This window comes from Equus przewalskii, chromosome 6, assembly GCF_037783145.1.
Source record: "Equus przewalskii isolate Varuska chromosome 6, EquPr2, whole genome shotgun sequence".
Lineage (NCBI taxonomy): Eukaryota > Metazoa > Chordata > Mammalia > Perissodactyla > Equidae > Equus > Equus przewalskii.
Genome location: NC_091836.1, coordinates 87,002,619 through 87,023,836, shown reverse-complemented (window position 1 = coordinate 87,023,836; position 21,218 = coordinate 87,002,619). Strand labels below are relative to the sequence as shown.

Genomic DNA, 21,218 nt, shown 5'->3' with positions numbered 1-21,218 from the left:
CTGTGTCAGCAGCAGTCACTGCTAAAAGACTCATCTGGCATCTTCTTAGCTATTCAGGTGAGGGAGACGTTTGAGGCAAGAGGCAGCCAAGATCTTGGATATCCCAGTCTCTCGTTTGGCTCTTTTCCTTGGCACGTAAAAGCATGCCAAGGAGAAGACCTGGATCTTAATCTTGACTCTGCAACCCAGAGCTGTGTCTGGTGGTAAGATTCTTAAGCTCCTCAACTTCATTCTTGACATTTTGTAAAATGAGGCTAGCGTACAGCTCAGAGGATTATTGTAAGGATGAAAGTAATGTATAATTTAGTATTTCGCACCCAATATTAAAATGAAGTCCTTTCTTCACACAGTGCAAGCTTTGGGTTTTTCATAATAGCTAAGAAAAGGCCACAGAGAAATATCCCCAAAGAATAGGCTTAAAGTTGCTGCGATCTCTATCCCTTTCTGTAACATTTTTTCACCCCTGGATCCAGGAGAAAGGCATTACTCGGGAAATCAGTCTAAAGAGCTCTAGAGAATTTCTATCCTTCAGAATACAGGATAGGGGACAAATTGAACTAGGTATCTTAGTCTTAATGCCAGTCTTAGAGAGTAAAACAGGGGACCCGATCACTCCCACCCGCCCTGACCACCTCCCCACCCACCAGCTCCCTATCTTGAGCTAAGAGAATACCATGTCTTCATTCATCTTAAAAAGTGCAGTAACTTTTTACATAAAATGTGACAAAATAATGTGCAATTACTTTATGTGAAACCAATAACAGGAACTGTACAGCTGGTCAGGTGAGCTTCAGAGCTGCATTACTTCCCCAGGATCATCTTTGCTTATTTCCACTGGAGTCTAGGGGGGAAAAAGTATGTCAGGTGTTCGCTAGGGTGTGGGGATGAGGTAACTGCCCTCCTTGCCAAGAGCAGGCAGGGGCAGCTGTGTCCAATTCCATCTCACCTAATGCCTCCGATCCCAGTTGCCAGAGGGGCTCAGCAGTGTGGGAGCTGACAAGAGACAGAGAAAGGACAAATATCCAAAGTCTAACAGGAGCAGAAAGGAAAGAGACATCTCCCACCAGGCCCGTTTCACAGACCAGTGTTTACTTGATGAGGGAGAGTCAGTGAGGGTTGGTGGTGCGGGCTGATTTAGGAAATAGTATTGAAAGCTGAGCATACAAAATGTCCCACGAGCACAAGACTAGGTCACCCATGTCAGACAGCTTTGACTCTGGGCCTGAGATATCTTTACCTCTATACCTCCAGTTTATCTGAAAGAAACTGAAGAACTTAAAAAAGAGCAAAGACTCTTAGGAAAATATGGATAAAAGATCACATGAAAGACAGAGGGAACTCTCCTAACTCTAAGTAGATAGTGAATAATGATAGAAGTAGGGAAACCACAATGACTTTTTTAATAAAGAAAAGAATATTTGTTTCTAGAGTTACTAGAGTTGGATTTTGATGCTTAGTTCATCTATCTGGAGGAATACATTTCACAGTAGGAATAGAGAACAAAGTTGAAGGCACACTTACCCCTCCTGGGGGATACTTAAATCCCTTCCACATTGTTCCTGCAATGAGAAGCATCCATAAGACAACAATCATTGTTGGGCTTCTTGCTCAGCTGGTGTTGGGTACAGGGGAAAATGGGTGGTTTGGAAAGGTATGATGTTCTATTCCCCGAGTCCTGGAAACTGGGCTGTCTTCATTCAAGACCAGATGGTGGGGGGACCAGCATGACAGCTCCTGGCTGAGGGGCTTCGTGGTCCAGTCTGAGCTGAAATGGCTTGCCATGGCAATTTTAGGGGGCAGAGCTCAGACAGCAATTGTGACATCAGCTCCTGTGACCTTGGAGACCAGTCAGAGTGAGGAGCTACGGCACAGGTGACCAGGATGCCAGGGGTGCTGGGGCTAAAGAACCCTTATCGGAAGGGCCCTGTTCTCTTGTGACTCTATGTGGTTAGGATCTAGTTGCCACCATATCTTTATTAATTCACATCTGCCAAAATTTTCACCATTGGCTTTGTGCAATCAGTTGCAAAAAACATTGATATGCAAAAAACAAACCAAAACAAAACAAAAAACATCCTGGATTAATTGGGAGGATTAATTGGCTAGGTATGCTATGAGCAATTACTTTACATACTATTGTTAGGATATGCAAAGAAGAAAAATCTTGTATTTTGTGAAATGGCACAGCTAAACCCTTATTGGGCAGGGTAAGCTTCCTCACAACTTCCCTGGGAAGGCAAGAGAAGGAAGATGGGCAGTTATGCTCATTTGACTGCTGGAGAAACTGAGGCACAGAGTAGTTTCAGTGGTTTGGGCAGGATCAGTGTGGCAGTGGCTCAGCTAAACAAGTCCCCAGCGTCTCCATCCATCCACCTTCCCACAGAGAGACGTCTGACTGTGTTAGGCCAATACTCTCATTAAAATTGGGGAGCAGATGGAGAAAAAGAACAGCCATCATGCCTTGTTCTTAGTATACTTGGGGATGAGTCTTGATAGCCCTGCCTTCGAGTTGTTTCCAGGAAACCTGCTCCTGTAACCGGTGTACGACTAAAACTCTCAGAGTAAAGTTTCTTTAACAATGGGAACATCTTTGAAGAAACACGTCTGAATGAAATGGGGTGGGACGTGAGACACCCAGGAGATGGTTTGCTAAAAGGATACTGCTATTAATGCTTCCCATCGGCAGGCTGGTCTAGTGAGACAAGTGTGAGAGCCTAACAAGTCCAGAGGTCTATGCTTGCTTCCCGGCTTCACAAACGAGTTGGTATACCTTTAGTTTAGTTGTCAAGTTAAGGTTCACGAAATGCTAATTGTCAAACTTTGCATTAAATGCTTTACATGAATTCTCAAATGTAACCCTCACAAAAATAGTAAGATATTGAGACATCTCCATTATACAGATGAAGAAACTGGGGTTCAGGGAGATGAAACTTTCCCAAGGTCACATAGCTAGTAAGTTGCAAAGTCAGGACCTGAACTCAGATTCATGTTAACTCCAGTTTCAGGATCTGCCAAAGGGGCGTTAAAAATGCTGGTCAAATTTATTCCAGTTTGCGAGGAGAAAATAAGTTAATAGATGCCAATAGTCAAAAAAAGGATACCTATGAGGTGTGGTTATTAACAAATCTTTGAACTGTTCTCCTCAGCAATGCTCCCCAAATTCTCTTTCCCCACCATATAACCTAAATCATTTCCCCTTCCACAGTTTATTACATTTTCCAGAGGAATATAAGCTCTCCACTGAGATTTCAGGGGGCTACCAAATTCTCTGGAAAGGAAGGCCCAACAGACCCGACCACCCACTCACAGCTGCAGGTCTTCATCCACAGCCCGGCTCCTCAGTCGTGCCTTGCTCTCCTGAACAGGCCACCTCTCTTTCCACTTCAGAGTCGGCGGCTGAGTCACAAAGACATGTAAACGCAGAGGGGGCTCCACTCGTTGGCCCGATAGGTAACTGCCTCTGAATGGGACTGGGTGGGCTGCTCAAACGTCCCACCAACGCCCCTATTCCCTTTCCTACCAGCAACCACCAAACCACCTGGCCTGAAATCCACAAGTCAGGCACTGTCTCCAGCAGACCCCTTATAAATTCAAATGCTTTGAAACAAGTGATGTTATGTACCCAAGGGTGCAGAGAGGGAGAGAGAAGAGACTTAAAGATGTCCCAGTGGGATGGGAAGTAGCCTGGGAAACTAAGTTTGTTCCCATCGCATCCTAACCTCTAATTAATGGTGAGACCTCAACTATTTTTCCCATTCGGTCAGAAACCCCAGGTGGGAGGGTTAGTCAGAGCCAGGACTGACTACCAGGGACTTACAGGCAGGGTCATTACTTACCAAGAACTCCGGAAATGTGCCCATGTAACATGCAAGTCCAACAAAAAGCATCCAGCCAAGCACAATCATGACAACAAGCAAAACAATTTCTAAGACACAATTGCACAGTGAAACACTATTCACCAAGATCTCGGCGAAGGAGTACTCATGAAACCCTCCGTTGGTAGGTCTCGCATGTCACTTCCAGTCCTTCGCTCCAAAGGATCCGAAACTCCCTAGTGGAACAGTTGGAATCTAGTGGGGCATTGTGACATCACTGGTCACATGGCCCAGACTGACGATATGTCAGAGATACTGCCCTGAGACCAGTAGCTGAGCAGCAAACTAAGCTCTTTGTATGCATTATCTCACAGTGACAATATGAGGTAGGTACGATTATCAAACCCATTTTACTAACGAGGAAACTGAGGCTTAGAGAGCCTAAGTGACCTGCACTAGGTCTCACAGCTGATGCTGCGGGTCAGGGCCAGGACTCAGGGCCCAGCTGCCTGTTAGGAAGCCGGGCTCTTTAGACTAGAGACAGGGATTGCGAGAGGTGTGTTGCTGGGTCTATAATAGCTGTGAATTAAACCAACTGAATCCTAGAGAAAGGAGACATCTCCTTATTTGCGTCCCTGCAGCCCCTCCCCTCCCATCTCAAGGGCTTTCTCACCACTGTCTTATACCATTCTTCAACACCTTTGGTCAGCTCCTCTCCACTGCTTCTCTTTTCTTGGCCTTCAAAAAGCCGCAAGTATCCTTGTCCTCTCCTCACAAAAACCTCCAAGTGATGCTGTGGCTCCCTTCCTAACTGTCCTGTTTCTTCATTTCCTTTTATGACCAAACTTCCTAAACAAGAGGTCCACACTCAGAGTCTTTCTTCCCAATCTACACCTTTCTTCCATGCATCACATTCTGACTTCTGGCCCCCACCCCATTATTGAGACGCTCTCAGAAGTCACCAGAGGTCTCCTTTTTGTCCAGTTTAATGACCTCATCTAAATCCCTTTGACCTCCCTGCCCTAAGACAGTGGACCCCTCCCTCCACCAGAGTTCTTTATAAATACACATCTCCCTATTTATTATTTTGATATCCCCTTTATTTTTTAAATTATAAAAATAATACACGCTCATTGTAAAACATGAAACCATCCAAAGATGTACACAGAAAAACCTAAGAGTCTCCTCCTCCTTCTCGCCTCAATTCCCATCCCCACGATGTAACCAATGCTACCAAGCTGGTGTGTATCCTCTGCCAGAGACCTCTCCATGAGCTTGCAAACGTCAGTACACATACAGAGGGGTACAGAGGGTTTTCCCCAGTGTTGTTTTATTACAGGCGATCATACTACCTATGCTACTATGCAACCTGCTTTTCTCCTGTAACAATACATCATGGACATCCTACTGGGTCAACTGATAAAAAATCTAAACACATTCTTCTGTTTTTAACAATAAGCTTTATTGAGGTATAAATTACATATGATAAAATTCACTCATTTTTAGTGTAGAGTTGATGAATTTTGAAAAATGTGTCGATTTTGTAACTACCACCACAATCAGGATAGAAAAAATTTTGATCATCTCAAAGAAAAGTCCCCCATGTCTGTCCCTTTGCAATCAATCGCCTCCCCTTGAAAACCACTGATCTGCTTTTGCATTTTCTAGAACTTCTTATAAATGGAGTCATAAGCTTCTTTCACTTAGCATAACGCGTTTGAGCTTCACCTATGTCATCTAGAAGTTTGTTCTGTTTTATTGAATAGTATTCCATTGTATGGACAGACCAGTTTACCAATTTACCTGTCAAAGAACACTTGGGTGTGTTTCCAGTTTGGGGCTATTATGAACACACGTTATAAATATTTGTGTACAGCTTTTTGTGTGAACACAAGTTTGAATTTCTCTAGGGTGAACACCCAGAATGGGGATTGCTGGATCATATGGTAAGTGCTTGTTCAAAAATTTTTCTCTTTCTCACTTGTTTTCCGCAATTTTACTTTGATGTGGCTTTGTGTAATTTTCTGCGCGTTTCTTCTACCTGGGGTTCGATGAGCTTCTTGGATCTGTTGGTTCATGGCTTTCATTAAATTAGAAAAATGTTTGGCTATTATTTCTTCAAATATTTTTTCTGTGCTCCTTTCCCCTCCTCCCATCTCCATTACATGTACTAGACCAGTGACGTGTCCCACAGCTTGCTAGTGTTCTGTTCATTTTTTCAGTCTTTGTTTTTCCTTGTGTTTCATTTTGGGTAGTTTCCACTGCTGTCTTTTTCAAGTTAACTCATCCTCCGTCCATAGTGTCTAATCTTCTGTTAATCCCGGTGTCTTTTTCATTTGATGTTGTATTTTTCATCTCTAGAAGTTAATATCTGTCTTTCTCATTTTATCTTTCATTTTTCTCCACATCATGTTCAAGCTTTCCTTCCCATCCTTGAGCATATTTATGAGACTGATAATAAACACTTTAAGGACTGTCTGCAACCCTATCATCTCTGTCATTTATGGGGCTGTTTCCTTGGTTGATTTTCCGTTGTGGGTGATACCTTCCCGCTTCTTTGAATGCCTGGTAACTTCTGGCTGGATATTCGACATGATGAGTTTTACAGTGTTGAGTGCCAGATTTTGCTGTAGGATTTTCTTCTGGAAAACTAAACTATGTTAAACTACGTGGGATCAGTTAGATTCCTCTGAGGCTTGCTTTAAGCTCTGTTAGGGTTGGCCAAGAGCAGTCTTCACTGGAGGGACAATTACTCCCACGACAGAGACAGGATCCTTCTGAGCACTCTCTCTGAGGCCTATTGTATTAGGTCTTTCCAATCTGTGGAATTTTCCACAACTCCCAGCCATTTGGGGAGCTCCAAGAAGTGTCAGGCCCACTGTTTCTGGGCGGTTCTTATCCCAGCTCATGGAGTTTTAATTTCACAGACAGAACTGAGTCAGAGACTCTGTACAAAGGCCCCCAGGGAGATCTCGAGTTCTTGCTCTGTGGAACGCCCTCTTCTCAGGACTCCATCCTGCAAACTCCTGGCACTCTGGCCTCCTCTGTTCTCCAGACTAGTAGTCATTTGATTAACCCTCTTCTGTGCTGCACTCTGAAAACTTCCCCAGGCAGTAGGCTGGGGCAATTGTAAGGCTCATCGCCTTTGTTCCCTTTCAAAGTTTCACCATCTTGTGCTGCCTCTTGTACAAGATCTGAAAACAATTATTTCATAAATTTTGCAAAATTTTCTATTTGTTTATGGAGAGAAGGCAACTCCTGTAGCAAATGATCCTTCATAGGCAGAAGCAGAAGTCTAATTTATTCTTTTTTAATTCCTGCATAATACTCCAGGTTTATTTCATCTTTCTCCTAATGAAGGATATATCAGCCAAGATCTAGTCAGGAGAAAGAAACCACACAGTAATCTGAACAGAGACAGTTTAATAAAGAGAATTACTAACTAGATACAAGAGATTAACTATGCAAGTGGTAGAAAGCTCTACAGATTACAGGAAAAGCACATATAGGGAGCAGCCACCAACTCTAGGGCTGAGGCAAAGCACCCAAGGAAAGAACAAACTTGGAAGAGGCCCCTCCCTCGGGCCTGAGATCCAAAACTTGCTAGAGAAGTAGTGGCCATGACCAACTGGATGGTAGAGAAATCCAATGAGCTGCCGCAGGCCAGACCTGATGAGGAGGGAACCACCCTCTGAGGCGCTGGTGGAATTTGCCAGGAAGTCTCCAGAGGGGGTTCTGTGAAGTTTACTGATCCTCACTGAGAACCCACCCTCTGGGGGTAAGCCAGGAGAACATCCTGGGAAGCCGCCCTGTGCGTGCTGGTAGAACTCACTGGCAACCTGTTTCAGTGGCAGGAGTGGAGATTGAAACTCAACGGGAAGCAGTCCACAGAGGGGCCACTGGAACTCAAGAGGGGTGCACACCACTCGATAGCCCCACATGTGCCACTGTCAGCCGCACAGCAGGACCAAGAAGAAGAAAAGCACACTGGAACTAGGAAGAGAAGTCCCTTCTCTGCAGTATCCCCTCAAGGTCTTCTATTGACAAAACTTAATATTGTGCCCACCAGCAAGGGAGAAACGCTTACAAAGTCCAGCTCCATTACAGCAGAGCAAGCAATGAACGGTGGATTTGGAGCTGAAAGGCACTACATTAATAACTGGCACAATGTTCATTCAGATTTTTTCCCATTTTTTTCCCATGATAAATAATGCTGTGATTGTTGAAAACAAAATTTCTTAGATAAATTTCTCTTGAGCACTGCCAATTTGTTAACCAGAGAAGCAGCAAGAGGATAAAAGGGTATGACAGTTCAGACAGTGGATAAAAATGGAGAGGCTGGGGCCAGCACCGTGGCCGAGAGGTTAAGTTTGCGCGCTCCGCTTCGGTGGCCCAGGGTTTCGTAGGCTTGGATCCTGGGCGCGGACATGGCATCGCTCATCAGGCCATGCTGAGGTGGCATCCCACATGCCACAATTAGAAGGACTCACAACTAAAAATATACAACTATGTACTGGGGGGTTTTGGGGAGAGAAAGGAAAAATAAAATCTTTAAGAAAAAATGGAGAGGCTATATGAAATCCTTATAAAAAAGAATTAGTTTAAGGAAGAAAAGATGGTAGTTTATTTTACAAGGTCATAAAAACATGGCCATAAAAAGAAAGGATGTTTGTGGAAGGATGGTCTGAGATGCAGCATATGCTGTCAGTGAACAAGAACACAAGCTCCATACATCTAAGAAGTAAATGATACTGTCTTTTGATGCACAAAATTTTAAAATTTTCATGAGGTCCAATTTGTCTATTTTTTCTTTTGCTGCCTATGCCTTTGATGTCATGTCCAAGAAATCACTGCCAAATCCGATGTTGTGAAGCTTTTTTCCTATGCTTTCTTCTAAGAGTTTTATATCTTACACTAAGGCCTTTGATCCATTTTGAGTTAAATTTTGTATATGGTGTTAGGTAAGGGTCCAACTTCATTCTTGCACGTGAATATCCAGCTTTCCCAGCACCATTTGTTGAAAAGACTATCCTTTCCCCATTGAATGGTCTTGGCACTCTTGTCAAAAATCATTTGATCATATATTTGAGGGTTTACTTCTGGGCTCTCTATTCTAGTCCATTGATGAGGTACTGAGAGTAGTCAAATCATAGAGACGGAAAGTAGAACAGTGGTTGCCAGGGGCAGGAGAGAGGGGAGAATAGGCAGTTTTTGTGTAATGGGTACAGAGTTTCACTTTTACAAGATGAAAAGAGTTACGGAGATGGATGGTAGTGATGGTTGTCCAACAATATGAATGTATTTAATGCCACCGAACTGCACACTGCTGAAAAATGGCTAAGATGGTAAATTGCATGTTATGTGTATTTCACCACAATAAAAAAATGGGGGAAAAAAGAAGTAAATGAGAAGGATATATCTGTCTGATATTTAGAATACCAACGATATGTCTGATAAGACCAATAACTACGAAAACAAAGAGTGTAAACAGAGACCAAAAGCAGAGCACCAAGAAAAAAATTCTAATCTTAAACAAGCCAGTCTCATGACTTTTCTCAAGCTGCAAACAAAGAGTCAGAATATACTCTTTCTCATTTCTTAGTTTGGGGACTTTTTTTTCCCTTTTAATGTAATTAACACCTTTGTACACATATCCTGGGTACTTTATTTCTGTAAGACAAATTTCCAAAAGTGGGGTTATGGAGTTCAAAGGTGTGTCAGATTACTCTAGCCAAAGGTTATAGCCAATTATGCTCCCACCAACTACATTTCACTTTTTTCAACTATGGTCCAGGGATGGGCTTCAGTGGATCTATGAACATTCCTGAAATCGGACACAAAATAGACTGTATATATTGGCATGTACATTTTTCTGGAACAGGTCAATATCTTTCAATAGATTTTTTTTTAAAATCTGAAACTCAAATAAGGCTGAGAACTAGTACACTATATCATCTTCTCCCTATGGCTTTGGTCACCTTACGCTTGCATTCGTTTAGCAAACTTTCTATTGAAGGCCTCTTTCTATCTGGTTTACCAAATATTAGAAGAACAGAGTCGTTCATAAATTCAAGCATGCTAGGCACTGGGAATATAGAAATGAATCAGACTTGACCGCTATCTGCCAGGGCCTCACAGTCTTTGGGGTAGAAAGGGGTGGAGATGGAGGTAGGCAGGTACCCCGTACAATATAATATCCCAGGCAGGCACTAAGGCACGAAGCCAGGAAGACGCAGTGTGCCTGGCGATGAGGGAATGTTTCAGCCTGGTTAGATGACAGGATCGAATAGTGCCAGTTTCAGGAGATGAGGGCGATCATACCGGCCGTCAGCCCATGTTGGTACTACACAGTCTGCCTCTTATGACTAAGTACCAATAGGCACAGAATTCCAGCTTCCTAGAGACTATTCATCACAAAATTTCATCACAATTTCACATGCAGTGAGAGGCGGCATAATGTACAAATTAGGAACCTCGCCTCTGACATCACCTTCTGCAATAATTTTACCTGTCTGAGTCTTGGTTTCCCTATCTGTAAAATGGAGCCAATCATCCCATATATCCTCTATTTTAAGGCGCACACTTTTTCACATTTAAGAGCTTTTCACATAGGTATAAATGTTAACATTGGTATGTATATTTAATTTTGTAATCTTTTCTCCCCCTAAATGTTGTAATGCATCACTTATTCAACAGGATCTCAGAAACAAGGAAACAGGTAATACCACACTAAACCTCAGTTTCCTCATCAGTACAATTGAGGTACTAATTCTATCTAGGTCACAGAGTTTTGTGAAGATTAACCGTGATAAAGCACATAAAATTCTTAGCAATGCATTTCTCTCCACACAGGAAATGAAAGCTACACACACACACACACACACACACACACACACACACACACACAGAGCAGGCATAAAGTGTTCACAGTGCCTATAATTCTCTCATAGTGACTAAACCAGGAGAGACCTGGTGGTTTGGACGGAAGGCCTCTTCCATAAAAGACTGAAGAAGCTTGCTCAGGCCTCACTTCTAACTTGGTATCTTTTCCTTGACTAATGGATTTCTAACAGGATATGTTAGATCTTCTTGCCCCAGGAAGTTCTGCTGTTTCTCAGGTTTGTCTGATCTGGCTGAAGTGCTCGAAAAGGCCTCTTCTCCTTCAGTCTTCTCACCTCCTGCCTTGTCTCCTGGCTTCCAGGCCTGCTCCACATTACAGTCTCTTCACAACACAGCAGTCAGGCTTAGTTTTTTAAAACTCAGTCAGATCACATCACTCCTCTCTTCAAAACCTTCCAGTGGCTGCCTCTTTCAGAGTAAAAGCCTAAGAAAGAAAAAAGCAGCCCCTGACATCAGGGAACTGGTCTGACCCACCGAGGTCTCAGTGTTGTTAGAAGCTGACCGGGCACTCACGGCTAGGCTGTGTTCTTCTCCTGTTGGATATAACAACCTTACAGAACACCAACATCAGACAGCCTCACTCAGACCATGACGAAATGAGACAAGGCCACATCATAGTTTTGTCCAAGCAGAGACAAAAAGAAGGTCACTATGCAACCCACGAAATACCAAACATCCTCTTCTTTCTATTAATATGAGTGACTGCTGCTTTATCAATGACAGCTTTATCCTCATTCTAGTTCGTCCATCTTATAGGTAATATTTATTGAGATACCCAATGTCAAAACTAACTACAGTGGAGCCATTTTAAAATGGAGTCGGAGCCGCCTTTCTAGAGAAACTGCCTTGCTCTCCTGAACATCGGACTGGGCAAAATGGCAATTGTTTTACAAGCAACTGTTCGAGAAGTCAGCAGGAGAAAGGACACCCTGATCACAAAGACTGAGGATTGTGGACTTTCTGAAGACAGAATCAATAGTCAATCAATGTTTAGCCAAGCCTAGCTCTCTGCCTCCAACTCCAATCAAAATCCTTTGTGACACAACCTCCCTTCTCTGCCTTTAAAAGCCCCTGACTTACTCCCTAGCGGGACACTCTTTGGGCTTCTACCTCACTCTGTGCTCCCCGAATTGCAATCCTTTGACCTCAACTAAACATTTTTCCTCTTAAACTGGATCCTATTTTTGTAGGTTGACACCAATCATAGAATTGTCCCTGATTTCTGATGGCACTCAATCCAAAGAGAAGCTTCGCTTCCTTAAACCCTCCTCCAAGTCATCAAAGCTCGAAACCTAAACCTGTTAACAGGACCTTTCTAACACACTTACTGAGCTGTCCCGAGGTTCTCCACAGCATCTGCTCCCTCACTGCAGGAGTAATCAACCCAACTTGTTAAAGCGTGCGCGTGTTCCTGATGGTCTCCGGGTGTCTACAAAGCTCTTGCGGTGGTTCCCACGCTTTATCACGCATTAGAATCACCCAGGTTTGTTTAAACAGATTGTTCAACCCCACCCCTAGAGTTTCTGATTCTTAAGTCTAGGGTGGGGTCTTAGAATCTGTATTTCTAACAAGTGTCCGGTGATGCTGAGGCTGTAAATCTGGGGCCTGCACTGGCGGAACCACTGTCCCAAAGCATCCGCGGTCCCGCCTTTCTTCTCTGACTTAGCCTACTTCTGCTTCCTCATCTCTGCATTCTACTCCAGCCACACTGGCGTCTTTGCTGTTTCGAGCTTCCCCTAGCACACGCCTAACTTAGGACTTTGCTTTGAATGCCTTCCAAAATGGAACACTTACTCTCTCACCTTCCAAGGAGACCTACCCTGATCTTCTTATCCTGCCTTTTAAAAATTTATCCCCCACAATATTTAATCACCTTCTAACATGCGGTCTGATTTACTTATTTATTACATTTATTGTTTTGCTCTCCTCCTACTAATAAAAGAATGACACGGGGCCAGCCGCGTGGCCGAGTGGTTAAGTTCATGCGCTCCACTTCAGCGGTCCAGGGTTTGGCCCGTTTGGATCCTGGGTGCAGACCTAGCACGGCTCATCAAGCCATGTGGAGGCAGTGTCCCACAGAGCACAACCAGAAGGACCTACAACTAGAATATACAACTGTGTACTGGGGGGCTTTGGGGAGAAGAAGAGAAAAAAAGATTGGCAACAGATGTTAGCTCAGGGCCAATCTTTAAAAAGAAAAAAAAGAATGATAGCCTTAGGACAGTTGATTTTTTTTTCTATTTTGTTCACTGCTATATCCTCAGACCTAGAAAATTATCTAGCAAATAGTCAATGCTCAACAAAAGTTTGTTGAATGAATAAATGCTCCTTCTAGCCTTTCATTTTCTTCTCCTAATTGAGTCATGTATGCCTGCCCTGTCCTATAAAGACAATCACCCTTCTGCCCCAACCTCTTGATGGTTACAATATCCAGCTCCTGCGGCTTTTTAGGCCCAGTGGCTCAAGCCAGATACAAAGCAGGTAAGTCACAAGTCAAGGAGACCAAACAAAGTCAGCAAATTGCATCTCTTCACTTTCCTTCTCAAGATGACCTTATCCACCAACCCACCTCCTCTCTTGTTTTCAAACTCTTTTTCTGGCTTTTTTCTCCAACACGGTTATGACGCCCCTCCCCCCTTAAAAAAAAAAATGGCAAGCCCTGCCCCATGCATGCTGCACCACCTTCACAGAGCTGTCTTATCTTCCAGATCTCTGACCAGGCTCCTCCTGACTCCGCTTTCCCTTTCTGGCTCCCTGAAATTTTGCTTTTGAAGTTGCATTACCTCTTCCTTCCTAAATTCAGCTACAATTTTCAGTCTTGATCTTTCACGATACTCTGCTGAATTCAACACGTCCTAGAAACTCTCTTCCAGAACAGCGCGACTTGCTTCCACCTCCTTTACCGCTTCTCCTCGGGTCCTTCCTAGTCTTCACTGATGTCCCCAAGTTTCCTTCACGCAAGCTGGGTCACGGGTCCCTCGGCGCTGGCGCGTTTCCGACGGCGCTCGGCGCTCCCGCGGGAGTGGCGGTCGCAGCCCAGGCGGAGCCGCCGCGGAGCCGGGGGCGTTGACCGCGGGTTGACGTTCCAGTCAGGGCAGGGGCGGGGCCTTGGGCCGCTCGGGAAGGTTTGGTCCTCGGCGGCCTCCGTCTGGCGACGGGCGCGGAAGAAGGTCGGGGGACTGGGTGCGCGGCGCCTGGCGGGGACTTGGAGATGGAGTTCGACTGCGAGGGTCTGAGGCGGCTGCTTGGCAAGGTGCGGGCCGCCCGCCGGCCCGGGTCTGGGCCCCGGGGTCTGCGGGGCGTCTCCATCCCTGGCCGGGGGCTCCTCCAGGCGTGTCCCCGGCTTGTCCTGGGGCTCGGAACCGAGGCGGGCTGGCCTGGAGCCGGCGCGGGGAGCGGCCGCGGGCCCCTCCCCACCGAGGCCGGGGCTCTGGCTGCGCCCGCAGCGCCGAGGCCCCCCGACCTCCACCCGGGTGAGACCTTCTCACGCCACCAGCTTCTCTTGGTCTCAAACTGGTCGCCTGTCCCCTTAACCACGCCTTTGTCGCTGCTGAAATGGCCTGCCCCTTGTTTCCTTGACTAGCAACGCTCATCTTTTGTAGGGCTCAACTCAGATGTCACTCCCTCCGTCTCTCGGCTTGCTTTCAGAAATATTGGTTATCACAGTGTGGAGTAATTATTGATTTACAGACCTTACTCATGCGGTGAACTCTGACGGCGGGGACGGTGCTGTTGTCTTTCCTTCCCTTAGCGTTGCGCCCGACAACAACCGAGGTGCTAAATAACTGTGCAGTGCATGAAAGACCCGAGTAGGTTTAGGGGTGAAGGCAGGTCTTGAAGTCCCAGAAGAGATCGCTTAATGTTGAAGTGTTGAGTGGGAGGGCTGTCCCAGAAGTCTGACCTAACCTGTCTAGGGCATGACGAGCACCTGTTATTCCCAGCGCTCTGTTTCCCCACCACTGTATAGACCGAGGCAACCCTGTTTTTCACCAGTTTCCTAGTTAAGTGGTTCTTGGGGTTCCCCATGCGAAAACCATCCAGTTACGCCATGTTGGTTGGTTTTGCCTGTGTCTTTCTTCGTTGGGGCAGTTGGCAAACCTGTGCGAGGTTTTGAAGCCTCGTGATTGAAGTTGTTTATAGATTTGATTTGAAAGATTTTATCTGCTGGGACAGGTGTAGATCTTGTAGGAAGAGGAGTATCATCATGCTTAGAGTTATACCTTTCGTCTCCTCTTCAGAGGACATGAAATTAAAAGCACCACTCTATCCAGTTTTTTAATGAGAGGAGCATGATGTATTTGTCTAGTGGGAAGAATTGTTAAAGTGGAGAGGAGAAAAAAAAGAGAGTATTAAAAAACCTTCATCATTTTGGTGGAGCTGGAGTGAAGGAAAAAGACAAAAGAGAGGCAATGGTTTTCTCAAGGGTGGGAGTAAAATAGTAGAGGACAGTTTTTTTTTTTTTTTGAGGATGATTATCCCTGAGCTAACATCCACGGCCAATTCGCCTCTTTTTGCTAAGTAATTAAGATTTAGTGTGGTATTGGTAGCATCCGCGCCCATCTTTCTCTACTTTATATGTGGGATGCCTGCTGCAACATGGCTTGATAAGCTGTGGGTAGGTCCGCCTGGGGTCCGAACCAGTGAACCCCGGGGCCAGTGAAGCATGGGTGAACTTAACCACTATGCCACCGAGTGGGCCAGGAATTGTTTTTTATCATCAGGAGAGTCTGGCACATAGGTGCTTAATAAACATTTGTTGGATGTGTAAATTAAGGAAACCGGTTAGAAACAAGTCAGTCCAGCAAATATTTCTGAAGTTCCTTAGCCCTTGCACCAGGCAAATAATATAACAACTTAATGTCTAGAAATGATGCTGAAACATTTGTGAAGTGAACAGTACCTTAAAATCAAGCAACTGTATGGAGAAAATGAAAAGTCTTATTGAAAATAAATAAAACTTAATAAATATTACAACCTAAAGAAATATCCCAACTTCATGGGTGTGAACATATCAGCCTTCTCCAAATTGGTGAAAGCAGTTTCAGTTACAATTCTAACAGGTTATTTTGGGGTCTTTTCAAACTGATTCTAAAATTCATTTGGAAGGGCAAAGGGTCAAGAATAATCTTACAGAAGAAGAGTAGGTGTGGGGTCTTGCTCTAACCCATATCAAGACTGCTAATTAAGGTTTGGTGTGGGATTGGTGTAGGATGGACAGATTAACCAGTGGAACAGACCAGACGGCTTAGAATCTTCATCATGGGTTTGGAAATTCGATATAAAACGGAAGAGCCGTTTCAGGTAACTACAGAAAGGAGAATGCAGGGACAAAGGATTATCCACATGGGAACAAAATGAAATTGGATCCCTGCCTCTTACCAAACTTACAAATTCCCTGTGGATTAAATATTTAGATGTAGACGACAAACTTGAGGACATATAGAGATAAATGTAGGGAAGAATCTTTATGGCCTCAGTATGCAGACGTTTTTGAACTTGATGTAAAATACTCAAAGAAGAGCCTACTGAATTTGACTACATCCCAGTTGGGAACCTCTGTGTACCAAAGACACCATGAAGAGAGAGAAGAGGCAAAATACAAACTGAGAGAAGAATTTTGTAACATAACTGACAAAGAATTGGTATCCAGAATATATAAATTAGCATGCCTGCAAATCAGTGTTAAAACCAATAGAAAATTGGACAAAAGGTGTGAATAATCATTTATATTTTATTTTATTTTATTTTTAATTTGAAAGTATGTGTCATGCCAAGGCCAGGTGTTCCACTTCTGTCCCCATGGAGATTGGGAGGTGACCTCTTCATGCTCCTGTACACCTCCCTTTCTGTGTCCACATCATCTTGTAGAGCGCAGGGGCCTTTGTTTTCTGTCTCACCACTTAATTTCTTTTTAATAATCTATGTGGGTTTTTTTTTTGGTGGGGAAGATTGGCCCTGAGCTAACATCTGTTGCCAATCTTCCTCTTTTTTTTTCTCCCCAAAGTCCCAGTACATAATTGTATATCCTAGTCGTAAGTCATTCTAGTTCTTCTATGTGTGATGCTGCCACAGCATGGCTTGAGTGGTGTGGAGGTCCACGTCCAGGATTCAAACCAGCAAACCCTGGGCTGCCAAAGTGGCGCACCCAAACTTAACCGCTTGGTCTCATTGCCAGCCTCTGAATAATCATTTTTTAAAAAACAAAAGAGGAAACAGTGAAATGACTGTGTGCTCAATCCGTGAGTAGCCATGCCTTCCTGCTAAAATTTTTTTTTGCTGAGGGAGATTCATCCTGAGCTAACATCTGTTGCCAGTCTTCCTCTTTTTGCTTGAGGAAGATTCACCCTGAACTAACTCTATTTTGTATGTGGGTCACCACCACAGCCTGGCTGCTGACAAGTGGTGTAGGTCCATGCCAGGAACCGAACTTGGGCTGCTGAAGCAGAGCACACCAAACTTAACCACCAGGCCATGAGGCTGGCCCCTAAAAATTTTTTTAATGAAATTGTACTGCAGAGTATTCCTCAATGTGTCCTACATTTGAGCAATGTCATAGAGGAGTACTCTTTTTTTTTTTTTTTGCTGAGGAAGATTTGTTCTGAACTAACTTCCATGCCAGTCTTCCTTTATTTTTTTTTTTTAGTATGTGGGTCAGCAGCACAGCATGGCCACTAACAGAGCAGTGCAGGTCTGCACCTAGGAACCGAGCCCAGGCCTCCAACGTGGAGCACACTGAACTTAACCACTAGGCCACCAGGCCTGGCACCTAAAAGAGTACTCTTGATGTTCATAAATACTGGTCTACTAAATAAACATACTGTAGTATAGCAGATAAAATTAAAATTTTAGTAGCTTCCCAGATTTTCAGTCTTAACTAATCTTTATGAGGGTGTAATTGCTTTAGTTCTCGAATCTCATGGGCCAATTTTCTTCTTAGTGACATGCTGCACCCTTTAAGCACGTGGCATTGTCTGAGGCCCGTTTCCTTAGAGAATGTTATGCAGACTTTTCTTGGTTGGTATAGGAGCAGTAATGGATTATACGCCTTGATATTACATTACGAAGAGTCTTTCATATATAGTGAAAATGACATGAATTTTTTTTCAGGACAGATAAAATAGGTCTTTTTTGTTTACATGTCAGAAAGGCAAACCACATATTCGACTGGCAGTGACATTTGGGTTTTCAAGCCCTAAGGAAGAGTGCTTTTGCCCTCTTTGACAAACTTCTCTAGCACTTTTGCAGTTAAATCAGTTCTGGTCTATGTCCCGATGCAGCCATTAATATCCCATTCTCACAGGATGTTGGGTATGTAGAAGATGGCTTATAATATTAAGTAGAAAACAAAACGAAAATTGTGTTTGTTCCTAATAAGTGTATATTCCAGGGGACAACTTAGTTTTGGTGCTCAGTCCTCTGGATCATAATTGCTTTCTATACCCGCTCCACTCATCTTGATCTGCCGCTTTGCTGACTCCCATCCTCTCAGCCTGCATTTATTGAGGGCATACTCTGTGCGAAGACCTGTGGGGAGACACAAAGATGAAGAGATGATTCCTGCCCTCAAGTTGTTAATAATCGTAGACTTTTTCTTCTGCCAAACTCTTTCCCATCTTAAAATGACCTTCCCCTTTCCCTCTAATTTTCTGCGCCATTCTAGACTTTAAGGTGAATAGTAGACAGCTCTTCCCCGAGGCCTTTCTGTAACTTAGATATGCTTTGTGCCAGTTCATCATTTCCTGCCTGTGCTTACTGTTGCTTAATATCTCACCTTTACGCGTTAATCATGAGATCCTCATACGCACCTGTTGAAGTTGGTAGGCAGTACAGTTGCATCTCTTTTGCAGATGAAAAACTTAAGGCTCAGAGAGAGGAAACAGGATCTGTTAGCAGTCATTCCCCGTTTTCTCCCAATCTCCCCCAGTCCTAGGCACCCACTAATCTACTTCCCGTTTCTATGGATTCGCCTGTTCTGGATATTTCATATACAGATCATACAATATGTGGCCTTTTGTGTCTGGCTTCTTTCACTTAGCGTAATGTTTTCAGGGTTCATTCATGTTTTAGTATGTATCAGTTCTTTATTCATTTTTATGGCTGAATATTCCATTTTATGGATATATCACATTTATACATTCAACATTTGATGGACATTTGGATTGTTTTTACTGTTTGGCTCTCATAGTAATGCTGCTATGAGCAGTGGCGTACAAGCGTTTGTGTGAATGTGTTTTCATTTTTCTTGGGTACATACCTCAGAGTGGAATTGCTGGGTCATATGGCAACCTGTGTTTAATCTTTTGAAGAACTGCCAGACTCTTTCCAAAGCAGCTGCAGCATTCGATCGCCAGCCGTGGCGTATGTATATGAGGGTTCTGATTTCTCCACATCCTCTTCCACACTTCTTACCGTCTTCTTTATTATAGCCTGTCTTTTGATTATAGTATGAATCCTCCAACTTTTTTGTTCTTTTTCAGCATTATTTTGACTATTCTAGGGCTTTTGGATTTCCATATGAATTTTAAGATCAGTTTGTACATTTTTACAAACAAAAAAGGCTAGCTGTGATTTGGATAAAGATTATGGATTGTCAAATCTGTTGGGGAGTATTGCCATCTTAACAATATTTAGCTTTCTAATCTATCAAAAAGGGATGTCTTTCTATTTATTTAGGTCTACTTTAATTTCTTTCAACAATGTTTTGTAGTTTTTAGAGTCTAAGTTTAGCATCTCGTTGTTGAATTTATTCCTAAGTAATTTATTCTCTTTGATGCTACTATAAATGCAGTTGTTTTCTAACTTCATTTTCACAATGGTAATAGACTCTTAATATGCTTTTGTTTTCTTCCATTTAATCTTCAGCACACATCTAGGAGGGGGGTATTATTTCTCTTTGCAAATGAGAAAATAAGTTCAAAGAAGTGAAGTGATTTTGCCCACAGGGCAACCAAAGCAGCATTCCTGGGAGTGCACCTGGCTGGATGAGGAGGCGGTTCGTGCAGCCTGACTGCAAACCTTGCCTGCTCTCTGTTCTCCCTTTGAAACCCAGGATACAGTACCAGGAGGGTTGGAGGGGCTATGCAAGCTGCCTCAAGGGAGTGAGGTATTCAAGAATGAGAGTGGGATCTGGGACAGGGGTGGCAGGGCTCGTATATCCTGCCCAATTTTTAAGGAAGTGTTTGGAGACCATTTGATTTAGTGGTAAAGATCCAGGTCCTGGGTTTGAGCTCTGGCTTTATTACTTGCTATCTAACTCAGCAAGTTATTTCGATTCTCTAGCTTTCATTTTCATCTTCTGTAAAGCAGAGCAGTGGGAAGCCCCATCTCATCTAAGCCTTACTTCATAGGGCCATTATTAAAAGGATTGATCAAATGCTATTCATGTTTGTAAACTGAGCCCAGGACCTAGCACTGAATGAGTGTTCAGTAAATGTTAATTGTAATTGATCTGTTGCTTATAGCTTCATTCTTATTCCATGCTTGTTTTTTCTCTTTTCAGTACAAGTTCAGGGATCTAACTATGGAAGAACTAAAGAATGTAAATATGTTTTTCCCACATTTCAGATATTCCATGGACACCTATGGTAAGAATTGTATCCTCTAGTTTTTGCTACATTATTTAACCTATTAATTATTTGTTCTTGGAGAGTTACAAAATTTTAGTTTCTCATTTCTGTCTTTTGTCCCCTGATTTTGAGCTACATTTGTGACCTGCAGTTTCTGAGGAAGTTTAAGTTCATACAATTTGTACTATATTAGTTTTCCGTTGCTGCTGTAACAGATTAGTGGAAACTTAGTGTTTTAAACCAACAGAGATTTACTGTTACAGTTCTGTAGGCTGGAAGTCCATCACAGGCCTCTGCAGATTAGAAGTCTGAGCTAAAATCGAGATGTTGGCAGGTCGTAGCTCCTTTGTGGAGGTTCTGGGAGAGAATCTGTTTCCTTTCCTTTCTCACTTTCTAAAGGTCACCCACATTCTTGGCTGGTGGTCTCCTTCATCTTCAAAGCTGGCATTGTTGCATCTCTCTGACCATCCTTCTGAAGTGAAATCTCCAGAGAAAACATTCTCTTCCTTTAAGGACCAATGTGATTCGATTAGGCCCACACCAATAATACAGGATAATCCCCATCTCAGGGTCCTCACCTTAATGGCATCTAAAAGGCCTCTTTGCTGAGTGGGGTACCATACACACAGATTCCAAGGATAAGAGTATTGGACATCTTTGGAGGCCATTGTTCTCCCTACCACATACATGACTGATTCTAAATTATTGATAACCAAGTTTTAGTTGTGTTCACTTAATACCATAGAGGGTCTGATTACCTAAGAGAGATTTTGCTTTACGATTTTTCAAAAATTTCTGAACACAACACACACTTGGAAATACATTTTACGTCATGACCCCATGTACACATAGCTAAAATGCTGTGTACACTCTGGCATTCTCACTTCTGTTCCATTTCACTCCATTTAAAAACAAATGCTAATTGAGACTAAATTGA

The 21,218-nt window shown here is 43.4% G+C and overlaps 2 protein-coding genes and 1 long non-coding RNA gene across 12 annotated transcripts in view; 1 reads left to right on the top strand and 2 right to left on the bottom strand.

The window, feature by feature from the left end:
• Positions 1–729: 729 nt before the first annotated feature.
• Positions 730–4,002, bottom strand: MISFA (mitochondrial sheath formation associated). Of its 2 annotated transcripts, none has more exons than XM_070624459.1 (4): positions 3,837–3,973; positions 3,308–3,396; positions 1,522–1,559; positions 730–841 (listed from the first exon to the last, which is right to left on the bottom strand). In XM_070624459.1, the coding sequence occupies exons 1-3, from the start codon at positions 3,903–3,905 to the stop codon at positions 1,538–1,540; spliced, it is 180 nt and encodes a 59-aa protein (XP_070480560.1). In that variant the 5' UTR covers positions 3,906–3,973; the 3' UTR covers positions 730–841; positions 1,522–1,537. The 2 variants fall into 2 exon arrangements, with proteins under 2 accessions (XP_070480560.1, XP_070480561.1); XM_070624460.1 differs by lacking the exon at positions 730–841 and adding an exon at positions 860–993 and having other exon boundaries at positions 3,837–4,002.
• A 78-nt stretch (positions 4,003–4,080) lies between these two features.
• Positions 4,081–21,218, top strand: part of UEVLD (UEV and lactate/malate dehyrogenase domains) — a 57,605-nt gene continuing 40,467 nt past the window's right edge. For 3 of the 9 annotated variants that reach the window (XR_011541235.1, XR_011541234.1, XM_070624456.1), the window contains exons 1-2: positions 13,838–13,968; positions 20,215–20,299. Coding sequence is in view for 3 of the 9 variants with exons in the window: in XM_070624456.1 (XP_070480557.1) it covers positions 13,927–13,968; positions 20,215–20,299 (127 nt within the window). In the remaining 6 variants the exon portion in view is untranslated. Of the gene's footprint in view, positions 4,202–5,725; positions 5,762–13,712; positions 13,969–20,214; positions 20,300–21,218 lie in introns of those variants that run through there. The other 6 variants (XM_008530531.2, XM_070624452.1, XM_070624455.1 and 3 more) reach the window with 6 other exon arrangements.
• LOC139083994 (uncharacterized) lies at positions 5,256–13,799 on the bottom strand. Its single transcript, XR_011541236.1, has 2 exons — positions 13,499–13,799; positions 5,256–11,139 (listed from the first exon to the last, which is right to left on the bottom strand). It is a non-coding gene; the product is annotated as an uncharacterized lncRNA (long non-coding RNA).

Bases quoted from the DNA above. Each gene is read 5' to 3' on its own strand.
- MISFA (XM_070624460.1), bottom strand. From the start codon at position 3,905: ATGATTGTGCTTGGCTGGATGCTTTTTGTTGGACTTGCATGTTACATG. The intron at 3,397-3,836 runs GTAAGTAATGAC...TTTGTGACTCAG, and splicing joins GCACATTTCCGGAGTTCTTG to CCGCCGACTCTGAAGTGGAA. The intron at 1,560-3,307 runs GTGAGTGGGTGG...TTCTCATTGCAG, and splicing joins GTGGATGAAGACCTGCAGCT to GAACAATGTGGAAGGGATTT.